The sequence below is a fragment of the Syngnathoides biaculeatus genome, chromosome 22 (assembly GCF_019802595.1).
Source record: "Syngnathoides biaculeatus isolate LvHL_M chromosome 22, ASM1980259v1, whole genome shotgun sequence".
Lineage (NCBI taxonomy): Eukaryota > Metazoa > Chordata > Actinopteri > Syngnathiformes > Syngnathidae > Syngnathoides > Syngnathoides biaculeatus.
This window is the reverse complement of record NC_084661.1, coordinates 2,846,579-2,871,697: the sequence shown is the minus strand read 5'-3', so window position 1 is coordinate 2,871,697 and position 25,119 is coordinate 2,846,579. Positions and strand designations below refer to the sequence as shown.

The 25,119-nt window shown below is 41.0% G+C and overlaps 1 protein-coding gene and 2 long non-coding RNA genes across 13 annotated transcripts in view; 2 read left to right on the top strand and 1 right to left on the bottom strand.

The window, feature by feature from the left end:
* exoc6 (exocyst complex component 6) overlaps window positions 1–4,642 on the bottom strand; it is a 103,327-nt gene extending 98,685 nt beyond the window's left edge. For 2 of the 8 annotated variants that reach the window (XM_061809706.1, XM_061809708.1), the window contains exon 1: window positions 4,368–4,641. In XM_061809706.1, coding sequence (XP_061665690.1) covers window positions 4,368–4,552 — 185 coding nt within the window. In that variant the 5' untranslated portion in view covers window positions 4,553–4,641. Of the gene's footprint in view, window positions 1–4,367 lie in introns of all 8 variants that reach the window. The other 6 variants (XM_061809712.1, XM_061809713.1, XM_061809705.1 and 3 more) reach the window with 5 other exon arrangements.
* On the top strand, window positions 4,536–16,129 carry LOC133495269 (uncharacterized). The gene is made up of 3 exons (XR_009793527.1): window positions 4,536–4,662; window positions 15,363–15,427; window positions 15,750–16,129. It is a non-coding gene; the product is annotated as an uncharacterized LOC133495269 (long non-coding RNA).
* Window positions 16,130–18,137: 2,008 nt separating this feature from the next.
* LOC133495270 (uncharacterized) overlaps window positions 18,138–25,119 on the top strand; it is a 35,377-nt gene continuing 28,395 nt past the window's right edge. For 2 of the 4 annotated variants that reach the window (XR_009793528.1, XR_009793529.1), the window contains exons 1-3: window positions 18,138–18,711; window positions 19,809–19,879; window positions 20,023–20,120. This is a non-coding gene — a long non-coding RNA (uncharacterized LOC133495270). Of the gene's footprint in view, window positions 18,845–19,808; window positions 19,880–20,022; window positions 20,121–20,257; window positions 20,389–25,119 lie in introns of those variants that run through there. The other 2 variants (XR_009793531.1, XR_009793530.1) reach the window with 2 other exon arrangements.

Below are 25,119 nucleotides of genomic sequence, written 5' to 3'. Positions count from 1 at the left end.
AAGTGACCTGGGGAATATCACTCTATCGTTTAGAGCAATATTTAGATGAGATGCGGATCACTTCTAACTAACAACAGACTCCCAGACAGTATGTATGAGCCAGCCCAGCCGAAGCAGTCTGCCGCGAACACAATCGAGTGAAGTGACCGGGGCAATATTTTCCTATCCTATTGTTTCATTTCATGCCATATTTAGATGATATGTGGATCACTTCTAACAACAGATACCCAGACAGTGTGTATGAGCCAGCCCAGCCAAAGCCATGCCCCTAGTCCAAAGCTGTGCTCGGCGCCGACAAGTACATTGACATATTTAGCACCCTTGACTTACGTGTCTTTTGTTACATTCTGAGAGAATTACGTTCCCCCCAAACTACTTTTTTTTTAGTAGCTGTATACAAACCGACCTGTAATTTGGAACCCACGAAGCTCTCGTGCTTTGCACCTGTGCAATCCATTTTTCACAATGAACGGGTCTTTTAGAAAACTATGAAGAATGAATCCAGTCATTCACATCTGATGCGGGCGATCGCGCCCACGCGTCTCTGTGCTCGCAAATCTGCACAGTCGAGCACGAAAAATCACACCTGTAAAATTTGTTACGAGTAGAAAAATAGACATTGAAAGACGTCACTTATTTTGTGTAGTCTTGATATTAATTTTCATGTTTATTTCATTAACATTGTTAACTAAACAAGCCTGCTCCAAAACAACCAGTGTTCACCCAGAAACAGGAAATGGAAGTTAACCGTACTGAGCATGTACGGTAGTTAGGCCGAAAGTGCATGTTCAGAGCTGCTTCACATACCGCAAGTGCATTTACATCAAAAGTCATCAACATCTTGAGCCATGTCAAAGGAAATTCAGTTACACCAGGGGTGCTCATTGCGTCGATTGCGAGGCAGTGTGACGGCGTGCTCCCCCCCCAAAAAAAAAGACTTTCATCCACCTCATCGCTTGATTCAGGTGTGGCCAATACATCGAGCGCATGCACATAAAGGCACGCTTTACCATGCCAGCAACAATACATCACGAATGCCAAAAGGAATGTTTGTTACAATGTATCGCTAGCTTGTTGCGACTAGCACTGATTATGTTGAACTAAACTTTCAGCATCTTCAAAACATTGCGTATAGAGATCGTTCATGTTTATTCCTCGACAGGTCAGTGCATTTAACTTTTCTTCAAATAAAGTTTGTCAGATCAAGAATTTTTATTGATGAAAATTTTTAAATACCATTTTATATCATGTTATACTAATATCAGTTGAAATTGGAAATTATCATTTCTGAGTTTGAAATGTTAGTTTTCTATTTTAGTTAAGTATTTGTTTATTTTATCTTTAATTTACAGTTATGTTATATTAATCCAGTCAGTTATTTTAAGGTCTTGAGATTCCATCATTAATCACAACCACAACTTTATCTGCGAGCATGACTGGCCACACCCGTACATTTTTCAAATGTGAGTGACTGTGAATTCATCCTCCCGAGCGTTCGAACAATATCCAGCAATACAACGAGCCGGCATTTTGGCTAACACGAAGGAACAAAGAGCTACCTTCCAGCAAGTAAAACTAGTATAAACACATGAGACCACTTCAGTGTGCGTCTACTACTAACATCACTCCCTGCTTTTTCTCGAAAACAAATCCCTCGAGAGGATTTTCATGGCGGCAGTGACAGAAAGCCATAGACGTCAAAATCATGTTGTATGGTGTAAAAAAAAAAAACAGATGGGTCCATTCCGGCTGCCTTTTTTTCACTAATAAGATACTAAAAATCATGCATTTCAAGACAGTGGCACTTTAAAGAAGCTGGATAATAGTTTAACATTTCATTAACACCTTTTGTTGAATATACTCCTCATAGTCAGAATTTAAAACCGTAACTCCAAAATCATATTGGCATACTAAGCAATTATAATGTACAAACATAAGAACAATTTCCAGATATTTTTTAAAGTAGATGATTTTTTTTTTATTTTTTTTTTTTTTTAAATGTCAAGTTCCAACAATTTTTATTACACTTGTGTTTTTCAAAGGATATGGCACAAATCCTCTTCCTGCTATGCTAGCTTACTGTTTAAAGATATTGACAGTGCTGACCTATTGGGAGCTGCACACACCTCTTGCTGCACTCTACATTCTGACTGCACAAACAAGTTGCCAAGTTGCTGTACATGAGTCCAATCATAATCAGCTGGCAAATTTTACCACAGCTAATCGATGGAGTTTTGTTTATCTAGAAGGTAAGCTGTGGGGAAAAAACTTTGACATGCTTTGGGGGAAAAAAGTGCAATTTTGCAACCAGCATTCTAATTTTAGTTTTAATCAACATAAGCATCTAACTAAAAAAAAATCAAGTTGTTTCCCAATGTTATCATTCTCCATTTATGACGTTGATTCTATTGCTACTTTCAAACATGTATTATCCTTAATAAAAATACAGATTAAATAGTTTTGCCATTTAAACGCACGTGAATAATGATGCTGAATTAATTGTTGCTTTTGGCCTGGTGTTATCACCGCAAGCAATGTTTTAACTCCAAATGCTACATGTGCTGTGCAGTGAGTGATAGGCTGTGCTGTATGCGCTCACATTTTTCTGCTTTCCACATAATCACTTAGGTGGTATTTTTTCATATGAATAAACACAGCATTGTCAGTTTCTGAGGGCGCCAACATAACATGCACATCAGCTAGTTTATAGCATTACTCTACATATCTGTGTGACAACGTCCAAGTCGGACCGGTAGTTTTGACTCTGGTCTAGGCCAGTTGAGGAGATTCAGTTTCTGTATACTCCCACAACTGGCAACAGGAAGTGGAGCATGAAAAGGACAACTCTGATTGGCTGTTGTCATGCACATTCCTGCCAAATTTGAGGAAATACACAGAGATGATAATCAAGATTGAACAGAATTTTTTTATAATCTTTGATCTTGATCAGCAGAACCTAGAACTATATGGGGAGGAGCTTAATAATCATCTCAAGGCAGCTGGAACCACAGCCGTCAAGAAAAACATTGGCAACACACCATAACGGGTTAAAATCGTCCACCGCCTGCTGGAAGTCCCACTGCTAAAGAAGGCACATGAACAAAGTTGTCTAAAATTTAACAGTGAACACCTGAATGATTCAGAGAATGATTGGGAGAATTCATCGTCGTTCTTACAATGTATTCCAATGCTCGCTATTGTTGTCACCAGTTCTGACGTCATGTTCCTACTCGGCTGTTTCCGCCTTTTTCCGGCGAATCCAGCAATGTGCAATAATTTTTTTGCCGATAATTGAACGAATTTCAGATTAGAATTCTGAGTAAAAAACAAAATGGCTCCAATATCCGTCCATCCATCCATTTTCTTTGCTGCTTATCCGCACGAGGGTCCTGGGGAGTGCTGGAGCCTATACCAGCTGTCAACTGGCAGGAGGCAGGGTACACCGTGAACTGGTTGCCAGCCAGTCACAGGGCACATTGAGACAAACAGCCGCACTCACAATGACACCTAGGGGCAATTTAGAGTGTCAAATTAATGTTGCATGTTTTTGGGATGTGGGAGGAAACCGGAGTGCCCGGAGAAAACCCACACAGTCATGGGGCGAACATGCTAACTACACACAGGGGGGCCGGGATCGAATCCAGGACTTCAGAACTGTGAGGCCAACGCTATACAAGCTGAGCCACTTTGCTGCCCTGGCTCCAATATAGTAGTGATAAATGTAAGGGGATCTGAATACTTTCCGTACCCACTGTATTCAGTTGAAGCTAAACAGTTTAGCAACACTTACAAATGGTATGCATTTAATTTAACGGGCATTGTAAGCCAAGTGTTAAACCAGCTGCAGGTAGTTGACAGCTAATTTAAAAAGCAATTATATTATTCAGAAAATTATTTTGGAACTAACAATGCACATCACCAAGCAAAAGACTGCAATAGAAAACTCACAGTCAGTACTGAATTATTTAATAATGAATAATTAGGTAATATGTAGGTAATTGTTTCAACGGTTAGCTGAAAATAGTCACATGACTAAAATACCGATAGGCGCACCCACAATTCATGTTTACATTTTGACAGGTCACCGGCCAACACCAAAATCTACAAATGTCCACGGAGCGGGGTTTTCTTATAATACGAACCCACTAAGCCCAATATTACTCAGTGCAAGCCTGCTAGCTACTGCGTCAGCGGGTTATTGATTTTCAACAACATAGAGCCGTTTAGCTAAAACTGCTACTAGCCTACCGGTTGCTAAGATAGCTAACGGTAAATGAGCTTATACGAACAAAAGCTACAATAAAGAAACACTTACACTGATGCTGCCAATTGTAAATGCTTCCAAAGAAAAAAACGTTTCTTCTTACCGAAGCGTGGGACCAACGCAAGCCGTATCCGTACTCTCAATTTCTTGGAGAATTCGCTCGTGCTCCGTTATACACTCCAGGGTTTCATTCTCCGCCATGATTATGTGTGCATTTTGGCTATCCATCACTGTAACTGTAGGGTAGTACTGGGAAGGGCTGACCTCTGGGGGGCGCGCTCGCTCCATCTTTCACAGAGTCTACCCGGAAACAAAACCTTGGCGACACCAAGGCCACCACGTTGACGCCAAGGAGTGCGCAGCAATAATGGAGCGCTGTAATTACCGAGGAATGTTATGTAAGAGATCATTTGAAAATGTAAACGCTTCCAAAGTTATAGTAATAAAGCGTTGTATAATGACCATATTTGTTCTTTCAAAGATGGGAATAAAACCGGTGGCCCTGTTCATTACTCCGTTGCCAAAAATTTGCGACCCCTCCGTTGAGTTGTACATAATGGTTTTGATGCTGTCGACTATAAAATATTTCACATCTCTGTGACCAGCTCCTCTTATGTATTGTAAACTGTTAATATATTTTTTTACAATAATTCACTAGTGGTGTGACACCCCTGTTGAAAATATAACTGGCGTAACAATTTCAATTACTTTCTCAAGGAAAAAAAACAGTTAGCTTTCATTACATTTCTTCTACTTGTAATTAGAATGAATGGATCAACAAGACCCTTGGATATTTCCTACAACAAAAAGTGGATTAAAGCCATTATTTAGGAATGAATCACATATTTATTCTTTATATAAATCGTAAATTAGTTCTGTCAGGTTGGATGATGAACCTTGGTGAACAGTCTTTGCGAACGTATTCTTTGTTATTGTTATTTATCAACTGGAAAGCACGTTCCTGCATGCATTGTTGTTGCATTGCCGCATGCAACAACAACGCGTGAAGCACCTTGGTTCTGTGCCATGATAAGCCACCTTGTCGGCCAGGCGGCTCATCGCGGCGCAAGGCTGCGATGGTTCATCTCCGCCGCTGAAGTGGATCGGACGGGGAGGCGGTTTGGCCGTGATCGCATATCATCTGAATATGGCTCGAAACAATAGGGTAATATTGCCCCAATAGCTTCATTCGGTTGTGTGATGTTCTCTTCTTCGAAAAGAGCTTCCGTATCAGAAGAGGCGTGTTCGTGGCCCATAGTAGGGTCCACCCCGTGTTTTCAATAGCGAATGTGCGGGGTGACGTCATGGACAGGAGATGCACCCAATATGGCGACCACTTGGATGTCGAATGACACTTTTGCAACTTAGCACATGGATGATGCGCTCTCCGCTCATATTTATTTTTTCGTGTAGACATTGAAGTGAATAATGTAATGTATTTTTCATTACAATATTTTAGAATGTTTATAGGGATGACACTTGACCTTTAGTGACTGAAGCCGAACAATCTTGTTGATGCTTTCCAGTTGATAAATAACAAACAATATGTTCGCATTTGGGCGGCACGGTGGGTCAGTTGTTAAAGCGTTGGCCTCACAGTTCTGACGTCACGGGTCCAATCTCGGACCCGCCCGTGTGGAGTTTGCATGTTCTCCCCGTGCCTGTGTGGGTTTCCTACGGGCACTCCGGTTTCCTCCGACATTCCAAAAACATGCAACATTAATTGGACACTCTAAATTGCCCCTAGGTGTGATTGTAAGTGCGTCTGTTAGTCCCAATGTGCCCTGCAATTGGGTGGCAACCAGTTCAGAGTGTACCCTGCCTCCTGCCCGTTGACAGCTGGGATAGGCACCAGCGCTCCCACGACCCTCATGAGGATAAGCAGCTAAGAAAATGTGTGTGTGTGTATATATAATATATATATATATATATATATATATATATATATATATATTCTTGTGTTCGTATGACCAAATGGAATTCTGCCCTCATTAATACACAAAACAAGCTTCTTCAATCAAGTCCTTTATGTTCTTGTGATAAAGAAGATGAACAAACTGTGCCTGTGTATGATAGATTTAGATGGAAAGAGTACTTTGAGAAGTTAATGAATGAAGAAAGTGGGAGAGAGGGTAGAGTAGAAGAGGCTAGCGTGGATGACCAGGAAGTGGCAATGTTTAATAAGTTGGAAGTTAGAAAGGCACTGAACAGAATGAAAAATGACACTTGGTCCTGATGACATACCAGTGGAGGTATGGAAGCAATTGTCCCCTCCGTAGAAATTGCGCAATCCACGTCACTGACCATTCAGAGGCCAGAGATCTGCATAATCTCAGACTCAAATCTCAGACAACGCTGGATGATCCAGTATAGCTTCTGTTGGCGTTTTATCGCGTATTTGGGTTCTTTAACAATAGATATGGTTAAGAGGTGTCGTCACGGACTTTATAATAATGACGACAGGTATCCTGAAAGGCTAGTTGGTGGAGTTCAATTCGTACCCTTTCCAAAACCGAAGACCCAGTACGAAAAATGTCTTTGATGGATCAAACTTTGTGGAAGACCGCATCATCAACTGAATCCATCTAAAATCAACCGGAACAGAAGACCGAGTACGAAAAATGTCTTTGATGGATAAAACTTTATGGAAGACCGCATGATCAACTGAATCCATCAACCGGAACAGATATGTTTGCACGAAGGTAAGCCCTATATTTGATTTTCAATACATGTCTCATATAAATGAATTAGCAGTTCTTCGCTTGCATAATATAGCTACGTGTGAATGATTGTCACACTTGATCTGTGTTGAGCGATATTTTGCGATGATCTGACTGCACAAACGTGTCTCTGTTCGGCGGTGAGCTAGGCTAAACCGGACTAGGAGTCCTATAACCCTCCAACGTGCACCGAGACACCAAGATTGAAGTTTGAGGACACTAAAGTAGTGATTGTCGTACTCGGTCGGGACTTACGTAGGTTCGGCACTAATTCAAGAATAATTATTGAGGGGAGCGCGTGACGTTACACAAAGAAAACGAGAGAAACAACTCGTAAATCCAGCCTCGCCTTCTTTTCCTTCATGGTTCACAAACGGCTATACAGATACATATACAGATTCTGCACAAAAGTGTGATATGTAACACGAAAATAGCAAACTGTCAATGTCGAATTCGTCTTTGGGTTATAATATATTATATTATGTGGCTTCTCGGTCTTCCTCTGACTCTGGAAAGATCTCGCACTAATATCAATGGTTTCTCCGTCGATATGCATGTAAATACCATTGAAATACCGCTCGCTGAAATACTTGAAGCCCTGCTGTCTGCTTTTCAACGATATTTCACTGTTAGTTAAGAATGCGAGTGAGAAATCAGCCGGTAAATCGGACAGTTTCGCTCTATTCTTTTCTTGCTGCGCCGATATTTTTGCTAATTGTTTGTCTAACGTCAGCGCACGTGGCGTGACGTCACTTCAGGAGGCGTGGTTAAGTGCCCTGTACAGAGGGGTCAATTTGGAGAGGTTGCTGTGGAATTTTTGACCAACTTATACAATAGAATACTAGTGGGAGAGAAGATGCCAGAAGAATGGAGGAAATGTTTGCTAGTCCCCGTTTTTTTTAAAGATGACGAGCCACGCAATGAAGTTATGGGAAAGAGTAGTGGAGGCTAGACTCAGGTCAGAAGTCAGTATCTGCGAGTAGAGTTTCATACTTAGAAAGAGTACCACATATGCATTATTTGCCTTGAGGATGCTAATTGAAAAGTACAGAGAAGGTCAGAAGGAGCTGCATTGTGTCTTTGTGGATCTAGAGAAAGCCTATGACAGAGAACCAAGAGAGGAACTGTGGTACTGCATGCGCAAGTCTGGTGTGGTAGAGAAATATGTCAGAATAGTACAGGACATGTATGAGGACAGCAGAACTGCGGTGAGATGTGCTGTAGGTGTGTCAGAAGAATTTAAGGTTGAGTTGGGACTGCATCAGGGATCCGCTCTGAGCCCCTTCCTGTTTGAGGTAGTAATGGATAGGCCGACAGATGAGGTTAGACTTGATTCCCCTTGGACCATGATGTTTGCAGGTGATATTGTGATCTGTGGTGAAAGCAATGAGCAGGTGGAGGAACAATTAGAAAGATGGAGGCACACACTGGAAAGGAGAGGAATGAAGACTAGCCAAAGTAAAACAGAGTATATGTGCATGAATGAGAGGGGTGGTGAGTGAAGAGTGAAGCTCCAGGGAGAAGAGATAGCAAGGGTGGACGACCTCAAATACTTGGGGTCAACAATACAGAGCAATGGAGAGTGTAGTAAGGAAGTGAAGAAACGGGTCCAAGCGGGGTGGAACAGTTGGCGGAAGGTGACTGGTGTTCCATGTGACAAAAGAGTCTAGAGTAGCAGAAACGAAGATGCTGAGGTTCTCGCTTGGAGTGAACAGGTTGGACAGGATTAGAAATGAGCTCATTAGAGGGACAGCCAAAGTTGGATGTGTTGGAGACAAGGTTAGAGAGAGCAGACTTCGATGGTTTGGACATGTTCAGAGGTGAGAGAGTGAGTATATTGGTAGAAGGGTGCTGAGGATTGAGCTGGCAGGCAAAAGAGCGAGAGGAAGACCAAAGAAAAGGTTGATGGATGTTTTGACGGACGACATGAGACCAATGGGTGTTAGAGAGGAAGATGCACAAGATTGGCTTAGATTGAAAATGATGACATGCCATGGCGACCCCTAACGGGACAAGCCGAAAGGAGAAGAAGAAAGAAGAAGCCTGTATATGATAGATTGTTTGGTCGTGTTGAATTTGGGTTACCTTAATGTGGTTCCCAAGGGAAGATCCACAGATTCTAATTCTGCAATATTTCCAAAATCCTTTTCTTCTTCTCCGTTATCCACTCCTCTTTGATTAGAGTGGACCCATTTACTTTCCATTTCTTAACTGTGGCTCTCAATGAGTGACTACAAAATGTCCTTACCGTAAGAGCTGGTGTATGAGTTTGAATGTGTGGTGAACTTTAGGTCACCTCCCAGTCAGCAGAAAGTTACCAACAGGAAAAAAGAAACCTTGTGACTCAGTGAACTTTGAGTTAAATAAAAACTACACTAAAAACAAACTCTTCTCTTAAAGTTTCAATTTACAATCCATCCATTCATTTTCTTTGCTGCATATCCTCACGAGAGTCAGGGGAGTGCTGGAGCCAATCACAGCTGTCATCGGGCCCGAGGCGGGGTACACCCTGACCTGGTTGCTCACCAATTGGAGGGCACATGGAGACAGACAATAGTCGTACTCACAATCACAGCTAGGGGCAGTTTTGTCCAATTAATGCATATTTTTGGGATGTGGGAGGAAACCAGAGTACCCGAAGAAAACCCACTGAGGGATGGGGAGAACGTGCAAACTCCACACAGGCAGGGCCAGGATTTGAACCCTGGTCCTCAAAACTGTGAGGTCAACGCTTTACAGCTGTTCCACCGTGTCACCTAAATTTATTGGACAACCACCAACTATTCGTCACAGCCAACATCATAAGGTGCTATAATGCGAATGCTTTTATATTGATTCATTCACTCATTAATCTTCTATTCCACTTATCCTCAGTAGAGTCGTGGGCGTGCTGGAGCCTATCCCAGCTATCTTTGGGCGAGAGGCAGGGTACACTGAACCTTTTACTAGCCAATTGCTTGATGCTTTTATATTCTGGGAGCACTAAAAATATGTTACATTTTGAAAGCGAAAACGCATGATGATTACTGCTTAGCACATCTGCCTCACAGTTCCAAAGGTGGGGGTTCAAATCCCAGCCCAACCTGTGTGCAGTTTCCATGTGCTTGTAGGTCTTTTTTTTTTTTTTTTTGTTTCCTCCAACATCTCAAACACATGCTTGGTGGGTTGAATGAACAGTTGAAATTGCCTGTAGGTGTGAATGTGAGTGTGAATGGTTCTTTGTTTATACAGTGAAGAAAACAAGTATTTGAACACCCTGCTATATTGCAAGTTCTCCCACTTAGAAATCATGGAGGGGTCTGAAATTTTCATTGTTGGTGCATGTCCAAAGTGAAAGATAATCTAAAAAAAAATCCAGAAATCACAATACATGAGTTTTTTAACTATTTGAAGAGTTTGTTTTCAAAATAAGACATCGGCATTTTTTTCAGATTTACGAAACTCGCGCCAAAATTATCCAGCTCCGAATGGATAATTTTGGCGCGAGTTTCGTAAAATCTGAAAAAAATGCCTATGTCTCGTTTTGAAAACAAACTCTTCTTTTATTTGTGTGATACAGCTGCAAATAAGTATTTGAACACCTGCCTATCAGCTATAATTCTGACCAAGACCAAAGAGCTGTCCAAATACACCAGAGACAAAATTGTACAACTCCACACTGCTCGAAAGGGCTACGGACAAATTGGCAAGCAGCTTGGTGAAATCATTAGAAGAAGAAACTAAACATGACGGTCAATCTCAATCGAATTGGAGCCCCATGCAAGATATCACCTCGTAGAGTCTCAATGACCCTTAGAAATGGTCATTTGCCAATAACCATTTGGATGATACAGAGGGGTGAAGGGAGAAAGTTTTGTCCTCAGATGAGGCAAAAATTGAACTTTTTGGTCATGATTCCATTACCGTGTTTGGAGGAAGACGAATGATGAGTTTCATCCCAAGAACACCATCCCTACTGCGAAGCATGTGGGTGGTAGCATCATCACATTTTGGGGATGTTTTTCTGCACATGAGACAGGACAGCTGCACCGTATTAAGGAGAGGATGACCGCGGCCATGTATTGTGAGATTTTGGGGAACAACCTCTTTCCCTCAGCCAGAGCTTTGAAGATGGGTCGTGGCTGGGTCTTTCAACATGACCATGACTCAAAGGACACAGTTAAGGAGTGGCTCCGTAAGAAGCATATCAAGGTTTTTGCGTGGCCTACCCAGTCTCCAGACCTAAACCCAATAGAAAATCTTTGGAGGGAGCTGCAACTCCTTGTTTCTCTCAGCAACAGCCCAGAAACCTGTCTGATCTAGAGAACATCTGTGTGGAGCAGTGGGCCAAAATCCCTCCTGCAGTGTGTGCAAATCTGGTGAACAACTACAGGGAACGTGTGACCTCTGTAAATGCAAACAAAGGCGACTGTACCAAATATTGACATTGGTTTTCTCAGGTGTTCAAATACATATTTGCAGCTGCATCACACAAATAAATCATTTAAAAAAAACATACATTGTAATTTCTGGATTTTTCTTTTTAGATTATCTCTCTCAAAGTGGACATGCGCTTACGATGAAAATTTCAGACCCCTCCATGATTTCTAAGTGGGAGAACTTGCAATATAGCAGAGTGTTCAAATACTTATTTTCTTCACTGAATGTGCCCTGCGATTGACTGCTGACCCGTTCAGGGTAAACCAGCTCTCTCACTCAATGATAGCTGGGATAGGCTCCAGCATGCCCGTGACCCTCGTCAGGCTATGCAGTGCAGAAAATGGATGAAAGAATAAATGAAAAGAGAATTTCAATATTTTTTTCTTTTTTTGTGTAATGCAAAGGAATGCAATTTTTGCATGAAAATAACTTAAGTAATGTGTGTAGAAGTCATGTTATAAAAGACTACGACAGCTCAGATGACAAGAATTAGTTTAAAAAATTGTGTTTTGGTTGATAAAAATAAACTGCTCTTGTAGTTTGGAGCAAAGACAATTTTTGACATAGATTCTTGCTGCTATTATTATTATTATTTCAATATTTCAATGGACTGAAATGTTTTGTCATTCTTGGCATTTTTTCAAACTGTACAAGTCTGTAAGGGACCATTTTTAAAAGTGTGAATGCAGATAAATCTAGGAGCTGAATGGCTGGTATGGAACTGTAAAGCATTTGTGAAATAGCAGGCCCTGACAAGCTTACACAAACACTTTCTATTTCCTTCTATTCTTGTTGAAATGGATTGGTCAATTGAAAGTGTAGCTATAGGGTGTCTTTTCAAAAGCACTGACGATGAGTTTCCTTATTACTTCACCAAAAACGAGAAGTGGGGCTAACCACCACCATCACCACCCACCCCACACACAGGAATCACACTCACAGCAGCATTGGAAATACACTAGAGCTGCAGGAATGAACACACAAAGTTAAACAATGGATGGGAGGGTTGGATATTTGGGGTGTAGTACTGTATATACATATATATATTTGATGCAGAAAAAGTATAATGATAAAGTTAATTTGTCTTTCCTTTCTGCAGTATTTCACAAATTTGATTGTGGAGACTCATTTATTCATTGGATAGCAGTGTTATACATCCATCATGAATTTTCCAAGCCTCTTTTCCTATCAAGGGTTTTGGGAGTGCTGGAGTATATCCCAGCCAACTATGGCCAAAAGGCAGACACCTGAACTGGTCACCAGTCAGTCACAGGGCACATATCAATATCACTGAGTGGGGGACAGTCCACTGTACTGATCCCTCTTCTGGCCCTAAAAAGGAAAAAAAATAACCAAATGTGTAAAGCTGACAGATCTTTTTAATGGAGGAAAGGGAGAACTAAGATGGTATTGAGGCAGGATCCAGCAACATGACTCTTCTTTTCCTTTCGGCTTGTGCCGTTAGGGGTTGCCACAGCATGTTATCTTTTTCCATCTAAGCCCATGTCGTGCATCTCTCTATCACCCACTGTCCTCATGTCTTCCCTCACAGCATCCATCAACCTTTTCTTTGGTCTTCCTCTCGCTCGTTTGCCTGGCAGCTCCATCCTCAGCACCCTTCTACCTATATACTCACTCTCATCGCGTCAAAACCATCAAAGTCTGCACTCTGAAAGCTTGTCTCCAAAACATCCAAGTTTGGCTGTATCAGGTTTAAAAAGCTTGACTCTCTATTAAAAGAAGGCAATCAGACAAGGCTTCAAGTTTTACTTGCTGCAAGGGGAGCGACAGGACTTCTCCCTGCTTCCAAACAACTCCAACTTCTGTCCCCTTGCAGCTTCTTTTTATTCAGCGAATCAAATGATGAGTGTGTGTGTGAGTGTGTGTGACTGTCTGATTACATCTGTTAGATTGATGACATCTGTTTCCAAGACAATGAGTTCAAAGGTAGAAGTTAGGTAGTGATGTGTAACCAACTACAGTATGTACAAAATGAGAACATATGAATGATTTCTTTAACAGGCTGTATCTCTAATGAGCTAATTTCTAATCCTATCCAACCTGCTCACTCCAAGCGAGAACCTCAACATCTTCATTTCTGCCAGTTCTGTTCTATTCAGTTCTGCTTCCTGTTGACTCTTCAGTTCCATAGTCTCTAATCCATACATCATGGCCAGCTTCACCACTGTTTTATAAACTTTGCCCTTTATCCTAGCAGAGACTCTTCTGTCACATAACACACCAGACACCTTTCGCCAGCTGTTGCAACTTGCTTGGACCCGTTTCTTCACTTCCCTGCCACACTCACCATTGCTCTGGATTGTTGACCCCAAGTATTTAAAGTCCTCCATCCTCGCTATCTTTTCTCCCTGAAGCCTCACTCTTCCTGCTCCACCCCTCTCATTCACGCACGCATATTCTATTTTACTTTGGCTAATCTTCATTCTTCTCCTTTCCAGTGCATGCCTCCATCTTTCTAATTGTTCCTCCACCTACTCCCTGGTTTCACTGCATATCACAATATCATCTGCGAACATCATGGTCCAAGGGGATTCCAGTCTAACCTCATCTGTCAGCCTATCCATTACCACAGCGAAGAGGAAGGTCTCAGAGCTGATCCCTGATGCAATCCCACCTTCACCTTAAATTCTTCTGTTGGGCCTACAGCACACCTCACCACTGTTCTGCTGCCCTCATACATGTCCGGTACTATTCTAACATATTTCTCCGCCACACCAGACTTCTGCATGCAGTACCACAGTTCCTCTCTTGGTACTCTGTCATTGGGTTTCTCTAGATCCACAAAGAGACCATGTAGTTCCTTCTGACGTTCTCTGTACTTTTCAATTAGCACCCTCAAGGCAAATCATACATCTGTGGTACACTTTCTGACCATGAAACCATACTGTTGCTTGCAGATACTGACTTCTCACCTGAGTCTACCCTCCACTACTCTTTCCCATAAGTTCATTGTGTGGCTCATCAACTTTATTCCCCTATAGTTGCCACAGCTCTGCAAGTCCCCTTTGTTCTTGAAAATGGGAACTCGCACACTTTTCCTATATTCTTCAGGCAACTGCTCGCCCGGTAGTATTCTGTTGAATAAGTTGGTCACCATCCACCAACACGACTACAGGTGGACAAATGACTCAATATTAGGTCTAGCTGGTAATGCATTTGTTTGGCGAATTATTTGGTATTTGACAATCAATGACACCATTGTTAAATACTTTAGTCCTTACCTGTTGGATGACTGATTCTTGTAGTTGTTCCCCATTACAAAGGGATCATGTCAGGGATATTTACAAATTATTAGCTATATGAACAAATTACTCTGGCATAAGAAAGTAAAACACTCCAAGGGTGTGTGCGTGTGCATGTGTGTTTGGGTGTAGCTGTGTGTGTGCCTGTGTGTGATTTATGTCCGCCCTGATGCTCGTCTTGGAGGAGGAGAAAAATGTGGTGGTCTTATTCTGGGAGCAGGAGGATGAGGAAGAGATGGAAATAACCAGAACAGGAACCAGAACTAACTAAAGAGATGCAGTGTGTCAGTTTGCCATGCAGGCAATTATATGATGGATAGTTTACCACAAACATGTTGAGACCTTAAATCACAGTCACCACTCATGGGTTAGTATTCATGCCTCACTGTGCGGCAGAAAGAACAAAATAAACTAGTATGCGTTGGGGGGCCTTTCCACCTCAAATTTCCAGGCTGAAATGTTGACCCAGTGTGTCCATGTTTTCCTACTATTAAATAAATCAAATCATCATTTAGAAAGTGGTGTTTTTTGATTAACTTGAGCTCTCTGTAGTACTGGGTTGTAATCAGGTTGAAATCAATAATGGGGGCAAATACATTTTTTTACAACATTGTATGCACATGTGTTGTTTTGGAAAGTAAGATTCCTCTATGAGCTCTCCTGTGACCATGTGTTCTTCCTTTCTATGCTTGCCAGCTTCCTGCCAGCTTCCTCTGTCTCTCCAGACCACGGGTTCTGCCACACAGCTGCTGACCTTTATTGTAAGTTACACTCCAAACAAATAGCACTGAAGGACATCCTGGACTTAAAGAAAATTCATTGCTCATGGGGGTTTCTTCCCAGAAGAACAGGGGTCAAATAGACGGCATTTATGGCAAACAATAAGGATATACTGTTGCTCAAAATCCTTTATAGTGATCCTTCATGCTGTTTCAATCTTTAATAGGGGAACAACACCCCCAGAATGTTAATTAATTTTACTTGGTGATTTAAAGTTTAAAACATTATGGAAAATAATATTCATCTTTCCTGTCTGAAGTTGGTCGCAGCAATACAAGCAGCCAAAATAGGTTTGCTCCACAGGCTTTCTGGGCTCAGTCATCTCGTATGTGCTCAGAGCTGATCTGCTGCTCCTCTGCATGAGGAAGAGGAGGATCAGGATCCCCCAGGAAGAGCTGGATGGAATGGCTGCAGATAGGGAAACCTTTCCAGCTGAACCACTGGGCAGCTGCATTAACCGTTTGATTTTTATTTTTCATCATCAGTTGCATTGGGATTTCATGTTCAGCACCACTATTCTAAATAAATTTCCTTCACTTGCATCACTGTCATGTTCTGTGGCGTGTGAAAGTGAAAGCAATTGGTTGTGATGTTGCATTTCCTTTGATTTGTCTGCAGAGGGAACCATTGAATACAGGCAGGCACCACCCAATTGTCAGTGGGAGAAAGCTAGATACAGTATAGATGAGCTATGTATGCACAGACTTCTTAGGACACGTTTTTGAAATCGGGTAATAAATAATAATAATAAAAATATGGTATGAAGATCAACATCTTGGCATCTTCATAAACCACATTTTTAAAAAGGAGGATATATTCATATGATTCAAACCTGGGGGCACAAGTATCACGATGTCCCAAGTTCACCCTGGCCAGCCTAAAACGGTGTTACATTTACATTTCTGTACATGGGTAGGTCTTCAAATACTTTTGTCCATTTAGAAACCATTCAGCAATTGTGATAATGTTGCTCAACATTACTCTTAGCCTTGGCAATACTTTGTAAAGAGTGCCTCTGAAAAAAGTTACCGTCAGCGGAACAAAAAAGCTCTTGGGTATTCAAGTACCAAGTTTTTTTTTTCAAGCCACATGCACTTGTTACACAAAAACACTCAAACATAACATGGGATCTTATCTGTTCAGACATCGTCTCTGCCCTCTCTCCTGTCTCCTTTAAGTGCAAACACTCAGACTAACAACCAATAGAATGTTTACCTTCACATGCGCCTCTTTCTTTCCCACTTTCTGATACTCATTCTACCATCTACTTCCTGTATGTAGGCAGCAAATTTACAGAATGATTTTGTCCTCAAACTATCTCCCATTTTAAATAATGTCAGGTTTTCTGATTGACTGATTGACCAATCATACTGACGGTAATTTTCAGAACAATCTTCCATGATTAGTTAAGTCTGCAATTGCACACAAAGATGTCAAAATGTACAAATTCTCAATAGATGTCAGCTTTTAAAAAATATCTGCTTGTAATAGGATTTTTCCAAACGTTAAATATAAATGTAGTATGCTATTACCATAACCAAGCTTGTTGTTGTTGTTATTGTTTTTTACTATAACATTAGCACTTCCCACCACATCCTTTCATTAATCCATTTTCTTTGCCGCTTATCCTCACGAGGGTCGCGGAAGTACTGAAGCCAATCCAAGTCGTCATTGGGCAGGAGGCAGGGTACACCCTGAACTGGTTGCTTGCCAATTGCAGGGCACATGGAGACAGACAACAGTCACACTCACAATCACACCTAGGGGCAATTTAGACTGTCCAATTAATGCATGTTTTTGTGAGAGGAAACCAAAGTGCCCAGAGAAAACCCACACAGGCACGGGGAGAACATGTAAACTCCACACAGGTGGTACCAGAATTTGAACCCATGTCCTCAGAACTGTGAGGCAGACGTTCAAACTAGTTGTCCACCATGTCACCAGCACTGCAGTTATTAAAGATAATAAATGAAGTAACAGGACATTATACCTGCTTAACCAAAGAGAAAATATTTTCATAATTACTGACTTATACAACATCACGGTTTTACATTTCCTTCATTTTCAATTCATCCATCCTTTGCTATCTTAACTAATGAATGATGAGCCACAATATGCCTGAGAGAGTGTGTCCGCACATCAGACTCAATTGAGAAGTGGGTTTTAGTGGAAAGCAACCTGATACAGAAAGACTTTTCCTCCTATTCTGTTTTGTGACATTTTTGGGAGCCATAAATGAATATGAACAATGTGAGGATAGTGCTCTTTTAGGATTATCTGGATCCACAAGCTAGATACAGTGTTGCTTTATAAATGGCTGTGCAGTTAAGTTACTTCTGAAGAAATATGATCTTCTCTCCTAGTTGTAATCTGTACTTGAACACCATCAATTTGAAACAACAGGTGGGTCTGAAGAGACTGACTGAAGTAACCTTTTAGTGAGGGGCAGTCATCCAGCCTAAAAATCACAAAACCAGACTAGATTTTTTTGTCGCCCAGTAGCCATCTGTGTGCCTGTCTGTTTGTGTTCTGAAATGTATTCGGTATTCATTTAGAACAAGGAAGTGAAAGTCCAAATGAACAAACCTTTATCCACATGAATGGTCTCAATAGCTTGTTTCTAAAGGGTGGAACATGTGCTGCAACTGGTAGGCAAATCATTTGACTCTCGTCAATCACTTGAAACCACTTCAACATGTGTTGTAAAAGCCTTTTGCTCATCTTGCGCAGAGTTTCGCATCAACGATGATAAATTTCTAAAATAATTTTAAGGTGCTAAAGTCTATTTGTAGCGTCCCAGAGATGACGTCTGTTGACATTTGAACCTTAGATTCCGAAACACTGGACCGGGGTCCTTAGCGGGTCCAATGGCAGCTGGCCCAACCTGTCTACATGAGCTTTATAGAGTTGGCGAAGGCATTAAGCCCTGTCTCTCCAGGTGTCCTGTAAAGTACTGTTCTGCAGTATTGGCGGACACTTTGATATGTGTTCTTTGGTCCATGTACAACTTCTGTGAGAGTTTCATTTACACTGCTGACGGTAATTTGTTTCCAGTGAGGGTTTACCTCATTCAAGGCTGCTCTTTGTAACCATTTTTGTTAATAGTTTCAGGGGTGTGGTCATACCCTTCCCGTGTGCGCAACCTGGCAGCAGCTCCTCACCTGCGCCTCATTGAGGATAATTATGTCATGTATTTAAGCCTTGTGTGTCATGTCTTGGGTTGCCAGTTTGTTGTGTGAGTTTAGCATGAGTTTACAAGCTTCTTGTGAGTAATTGCCTCATTACCGCGTCCCAGTCTTGGTTTTCCCTTGTAGTTATCTAACCTCGTTTTGATGTTTTTGGACCTTGCCTTCTGCCACGTGTTTTTCTGCTTCTGCCTTTACGGACAGCTTACCTGGGTATGACCTCTGCCAAGAATTAAAGCCCCTTCAAAATCATGTCATTACCACAGCGTCCTGCATTTGGGTCCTACTCCATGTTGCTTGTTTGTGACAAACAGCCTTTTTTGACACGATTTCTTTGTGGAATTGGGGTATTGAGGGGTTCTGATTTGATGACATCTGTATTGCATCTGGGCTTACTGCTGATGATGTGGCTCTGTTAGAATCTGGAGTGGTTCACAACCAAGCTCTGAGACCAAGGTCCTACGCTGGCATAGGGTGGAGTGCTTACTTCAGTTTGGGGATGAGATCCTGCCCCCAGTGGAGGAGTTGAAATATCTCAGAATTTTTATAAGTCCCTGATCGAGATTGATGTAGAGTAGCAGTGGATACAATGCCATAGACTTTTATAAATCATCAAGAAACCTTTTTTTTTTAACCTTTGGCTTATGTACAGTATACTGTATGTTCATGTTTTGGTAAATCATCACCTTTCATCAGCTTTATAACGTAATTGTTCTTCAATCAAACGATATAAATTGTTGTTGTACTGTTGTTCTCAGTACATTTCCAGATCAAGACAAATAATAAACAAAAGGAATAAAATATACCTCCATGGATATTTAATAAAGTAGTGAGAGAAGCTATACATGATCACTACAGCAGTTTTTAGTGTTTGTAATGTGTTATGTAACCATATTACACTGTATATTTTGCTTTCTTTTCATTTGATTGTATTTTGCTTCGTTTGACTCATTTCTGCTGCTAAATCAGCATAGAAAAAAAAATCTAGTCGCAATTGCCTTACCTAAATGAATAAAGGTCAAATGAAGGATTCATTGAACAAGCAAACGAAAATAAGTAAATAATTATGGTTGTGAGACAATCAATAACAAAAGTTACCTTACTGTGGGTGAAGGGCTATCAGTTGAGTATGTGACTTTTTCATTTCAGAGATAATAAATCTGGTTTTCCTTTTCAGAAAACAAGCTTCCTCTGTACAATATTAAATTCCTCATATCTGTGAAAAGTGTCTTATCTTGGACAATAAGGGTAAGAGGATATGCAGTTTTATCACTTCCTCCCAGTAGTACTTGATTCACATCTCCATCCCCAGGAGTGTAGCGAACGACTAGAAAAGAGAAACAGCCCCTTACACAATAACTATCTGAGCAGGCTTCTTTCTGACTTTTCAGGCCTGTTGTCCTGCGCTTAATTTACTGATGCGTGATGGGGACTGAAGTCAACACACGAATTTGTGATCTTCTGAGCTACTATCAAAAGCCCAACAGAGGTGAACACTGCTTTTGTTTAATGTAAACCCCCAAGACTCACTGCCCACACTCCTTTGTCGCACTGACATTGCTAAGGATCAAATTATCTTATTATGTGGAGCCACAACAAACTCATGATTGTGCAATTTGGCCACAGCAATATCCTCCCGCTTCAGTGAGTTCTGTCTGGAAGGTCCAGGTGAAGAAATCCAAGCTCAACAGTTCTGCCTCTAATGTAGCAATGTCCCGGAAAGCCACAATGAAGTCAGAAAGAGGAGCCATAAATTGTGTGTAAATGATGCAATGTCAAATACCCATAATAATAATCATTCGATACCACTAAGCATTATGAGTAAATATGTTTCAAAGCAATGTCTTATAATATTTAGTGCCAAAGATCTGAAGGTGAGACTAGTTTCTTTGGAAAATAGCTTTAAAAGCCTATATAACAGAATTACAAGACAAAGCAGGTGAGACAAAATTCTAATCTTGAATTTCAGTTCCTTGAAATTCCAATCTAAATATTCTCTGCTTTTATGTCATTTAATTTATTTTATTATTATTATTTATAGGCGGCACGGTGGATCAGCTAGAAAGTGTTGGCCTCACAGTTCTGAGGTCCCAGGTTCCATCCCGGACCTGCCTGTGTGGAGTTTGCATGTTCTCCCCATGCCTGTGTAGGTTTTCTCTGGGCACTCCGGTTTCCTCCCACATCCCAAAAACATGCAACATTAATTAGACACTCTAAATTGCTCCTCGATGTGATACCGAATGCGGCGGTTTGTCTCGGTGTGCCCTGCGATTGGGTGGCAGCCAGTTCAGGGTGTACCCCTCCTCCTGCCTGTTGACAGCTGGAATAGGCTCCAGCACTCCCCGTGACCCTTGTGAGGATAAGAAATGGATGGATGGATTATTATTTATCATTACTATGACTTGTTTTGTTTGTTTATGTGATGTAAACCACAGAAGAAACAAAACAGAGTTGAAAGTCAAGGAAATTAGATTAGCAAGCAGAATGAAATAATTCTTCTTTCTTTTTTGCAACCATCAAAGCATTTGGTGTGCTTCTCTTTTCTTATTGCTCAAGAAACTTATACTGTATTGCATTAATTTGTAGCAGAGACCAGGGACAATTGTAGGATTTTTAACTTTTAAACAAAAGGGCTACAGATACTCAAAGTACAGGATTTAAACTACACAAACAATGGAATATTTTTAATACCTCGTAAAAAAAAAAAACTTTACACATGGTGCCACTGTACACAGGCTAGAACAATCCAACATATTTTGGGTAATCTTATATTGCATTTTACCTTCTTGGGTCTCATCTTCTACTCTAATTGTGTAATTGAAAGGTGTATCAGTAAATATTGTTTTTTGTTTTCTCTTCCTTTTTGTCAAAGGTAGTTTATTGCCTGGGTTTTGGCAAGAGTTAAAAAAATTGGGTAATTCAGCCAAGTCAGTGTTTCTTGAGTCCAGACAAAGTAATGTGTACTTTTTGAGCAGCTGGAGAAGTGACTGGAGCAGAAACTTGGGTGGTAATCGAAATAGAAGCTTGATCAGTAGTGAGAGCTAAAGCTTGGCCAGTAATGAAAGCAAATGTTTGATTAGTAGTTGGAAGAGAAGCTTGGCTTGTGGCCTGAAGCGCTGGACCTGGATGATCTGTTATTTGGGAAGATGCTAACTCACATTCCTCAAATGTGTCTGGAAGAAATGCCCATCCATCCATCCATCCATCCATCCATCCATCCATTCAGCTGCTTCATGCTCGGCTGCAAACTGCTCCAGTGAGTGTGAGCAACTATGGCTTGATGAAACTAACAGAACCGCATCATTTGGAAAGAACAGATATTTAATGCTTAGACTATCAAACTGGACTCCCTCTATCCCTCGGCTGTGCCTAGAGACCCATCCATCCATCCATTCTCTTAGCCGCTTATCCTCACGAGGGTTGCAAGAGTGCTGAAGCTGAAGCAACTGTCATCGGGCAAGAGACAGGGTACACCCTGAAGTGGTTGCCTGCCAATTGTAGGGTACACGGAAACAGACAACAGTCGCACTCACAGTCACACCTCGGGGCAATTGAAAGTCTCCAATCAATGTTGTATGTTTTTGGGGTGTGCGATGAGAAAGTGCCCGGAGAAACTCTACACTGGGGAGAACATGCAAACTCCATGATCCGCATAAATAAATAAATATGGCTCAAAATGATAGGGTAATGTTGCCACGGTCACTTCACTCGATTGTGAGATGTTCTCTTATTCGAAAAGAGCTTCCGTGTCCCATAGCAGGTGTCACTATAGGTTTTCAATGGCGATTGTCCCATTGTGAGGTCTGCTGATGGGCTTGCAAGCAATATACCATTTGGATGTTGAATGAGACTTCCGCAACTTTGCGCATGGATGACACGCTCTCTGCTCATATTTATTTTTCGTATAGACATTGACATGAATAATTTTATATGTATTTTTCATTACAATATGTATTTTACAATGTATATAGGGATGTCAGTGGGGCTTTAATTTGGAGGTTTGTCACTGACATTTGCCAGTTTGTTTTGCCGCATTTACTGCATGTTGGATTCGCTGCTTCTATGCGTAAGTTGCAAGTCTAATGTTGAGCTATCCTTGTCACACTGAGTTTGTGCCTTTTTGTTTGTTCACGTCAAGTCAAGTGTCTTAGTTTGTTTCATAGTCATCGGACCCCGTTTCATGTTTTTGGATATTGCCTTTAGTCTAGTGATTTCGTCCCTCTGCCTTCTTGGACTGCTTAAACCATGTACTGACATGTTCTGGAATAAAGCCACTGAACATTATGTCGCTGCCTGGAACTCCTCCCGCCGGGCTGCTGGTTCATGACAGGCAGGGCTGAGAGTGAACCCAACACTTTACAGATGCGCCACCGTGCCGCCTTATTTTTTATATAAATAAAAATCAAATCAGCACTCATGTACTCAGTCAAAAAACAACATGACAAAATGAATTAAATATATTTTACACAGCCGTCACTACATATACAGTGCATGTATATGTAATGACAAAAGGTGTATATGAAAACTAAACCCATAATATTCCTGTGAGCATGTAATACTGCAGTGCTAGGACAAGCACTTCCTGTACCCACCCTTGACATTCAATATGCGATTCATGAAACTGTTTTGGACACTGTAAAATATTTTCCATTTTCTATTTGGTAGAGGTATTTTTTCTTAGCACTTTGTAAATATGTTTTGACTATTGTAAATATGTATTTTAATTTAAGTTTTTTTGTGATTTTCTAATTTGTGGCTAGAGAACTTAATTCAAATTCCTATTTCAAAAAAAGAGAAGACCCAAATTACTCCTGTGAACACAATACAGTAAATATTTTTCCAATAATATGTTTCTCTGAAACAGGACTAAATACTCATTGGATTTTTTTTTAAATCCATATACACTCGCTGTGCATCCTATTTCATTAGCCCCCAACTTGCATTCTACTCTGTCCCACATCCTTCTTTGCCCTCAACCAACATTCCTTCATCTATTAATGGCCTTTCCTGTCTCTATGGCCATCAATGTTTTCACAGTCCTTTTGCGGAAACCAAACAAATTAACACTGCATTGTTCTGGCCCATTTCATTGTGGCTGGAAACATCAGTGCGGCAATAGTTTCCTGAAACTTCACATTAACAAGCTAAGGCCAGTGTGTTAAAGTGTGTGTCATATGAACTGACATTTAAGGGACTCACTCCTTGGACCAATGCCCTCATATCTGCCCTTCGGTATCAGAATATTAAGCAGTAATTTTGGTTTTTCAGTTTTAGTTGCCTGCCTCTTTGTCACTTATTTATTAATGTGGGTAAAATCATATTACGTTTGAGGTTAGAACTCATTCGAATGTCATTGGGCAAGTTTTGGGTACAGTCAAAATACATAAACAAAACGTGAATACTGAATTAAGAAATGATTCTTGTCAGAAATTACAACAATAATGAGTGTCCCATATTTCCAGGTAAGATTTTAAGAACTGTTTTTCTTCTGTGTACATTATTTGATGCGTTAACATTTTTGTTGTTCAGATTTAGTCAGTTTCACTATTTTTATTACCATGCTCTTGAATGTTCATCAAGACAGTCCAGTAATTTCTGTTCATTTGTTTTTCCATGGGTTAAGTTGACTCTCTATTCAGGATGAAAGAAACAATCAAACTCACTCAACAAAAGAAGGGAAAGAGGATAACCTCAGTTTGTTCATTGACAGGATACAGGTTGGTAGTGAGAGAGCCACACCTAAGTCCAAAAACAATTAGAAGTCAGTGACTCATAGTATCATATGTCCAGGTGGGATGTGAAGTCTGGCAAAGTAAAAAGTCAAATCACCATTATTTAAGGTTGTGGAGTATCATCATTTGTCATCATTGCAAGAATGTTTGCTATTGATTGCAAGACATTTATAATTTCTTTAGTGCACCGGAAATTCATGCAAATTCAAACTTCTTCTTCTTTTCCTTTCGGCTTGTCCCGTTAGGGGTCGCCACAGCGTGTCATCTTTTGCCATCTTAGCCTATCTCCTGCATCTTCCTCTCTAACCCCAACTGCCCTCATGTCTTCCCTCACCACATCCATAAACCTTCTCTTTGGTCTTCCTCTCGCTCTTTTGCCTGGGAGCTCCATCCTCAGCATCCTTCTACCAATATACTCACTCTCTCGCCTCTGAACATGTCCAAACCATCGAAGTCTGCTCTCTCGAATCTTGTCTCCAAAACATCCAACTTTGGCTGTCCCTCTAATGAGCTCATTTCTAATCCTATCCAACCTGGTCACTCCGAGCGAGAACCTCAACATCTTCATTTCTGCCACCTCCAGTTCTGCTTCCTGTTGTTTCTTCAGTGCCACCGTCTCTAATCCGTACATCATGGCCGGCCTCACCACTGTTTTGTAAACTTTGCCCTTCATCCTAGCAGACAATCTTCTGTCACATAACACACCAGACACCTTTCGCCAGCTGTTCCAACCTGCTTGGACCCGTTTCTTCACTT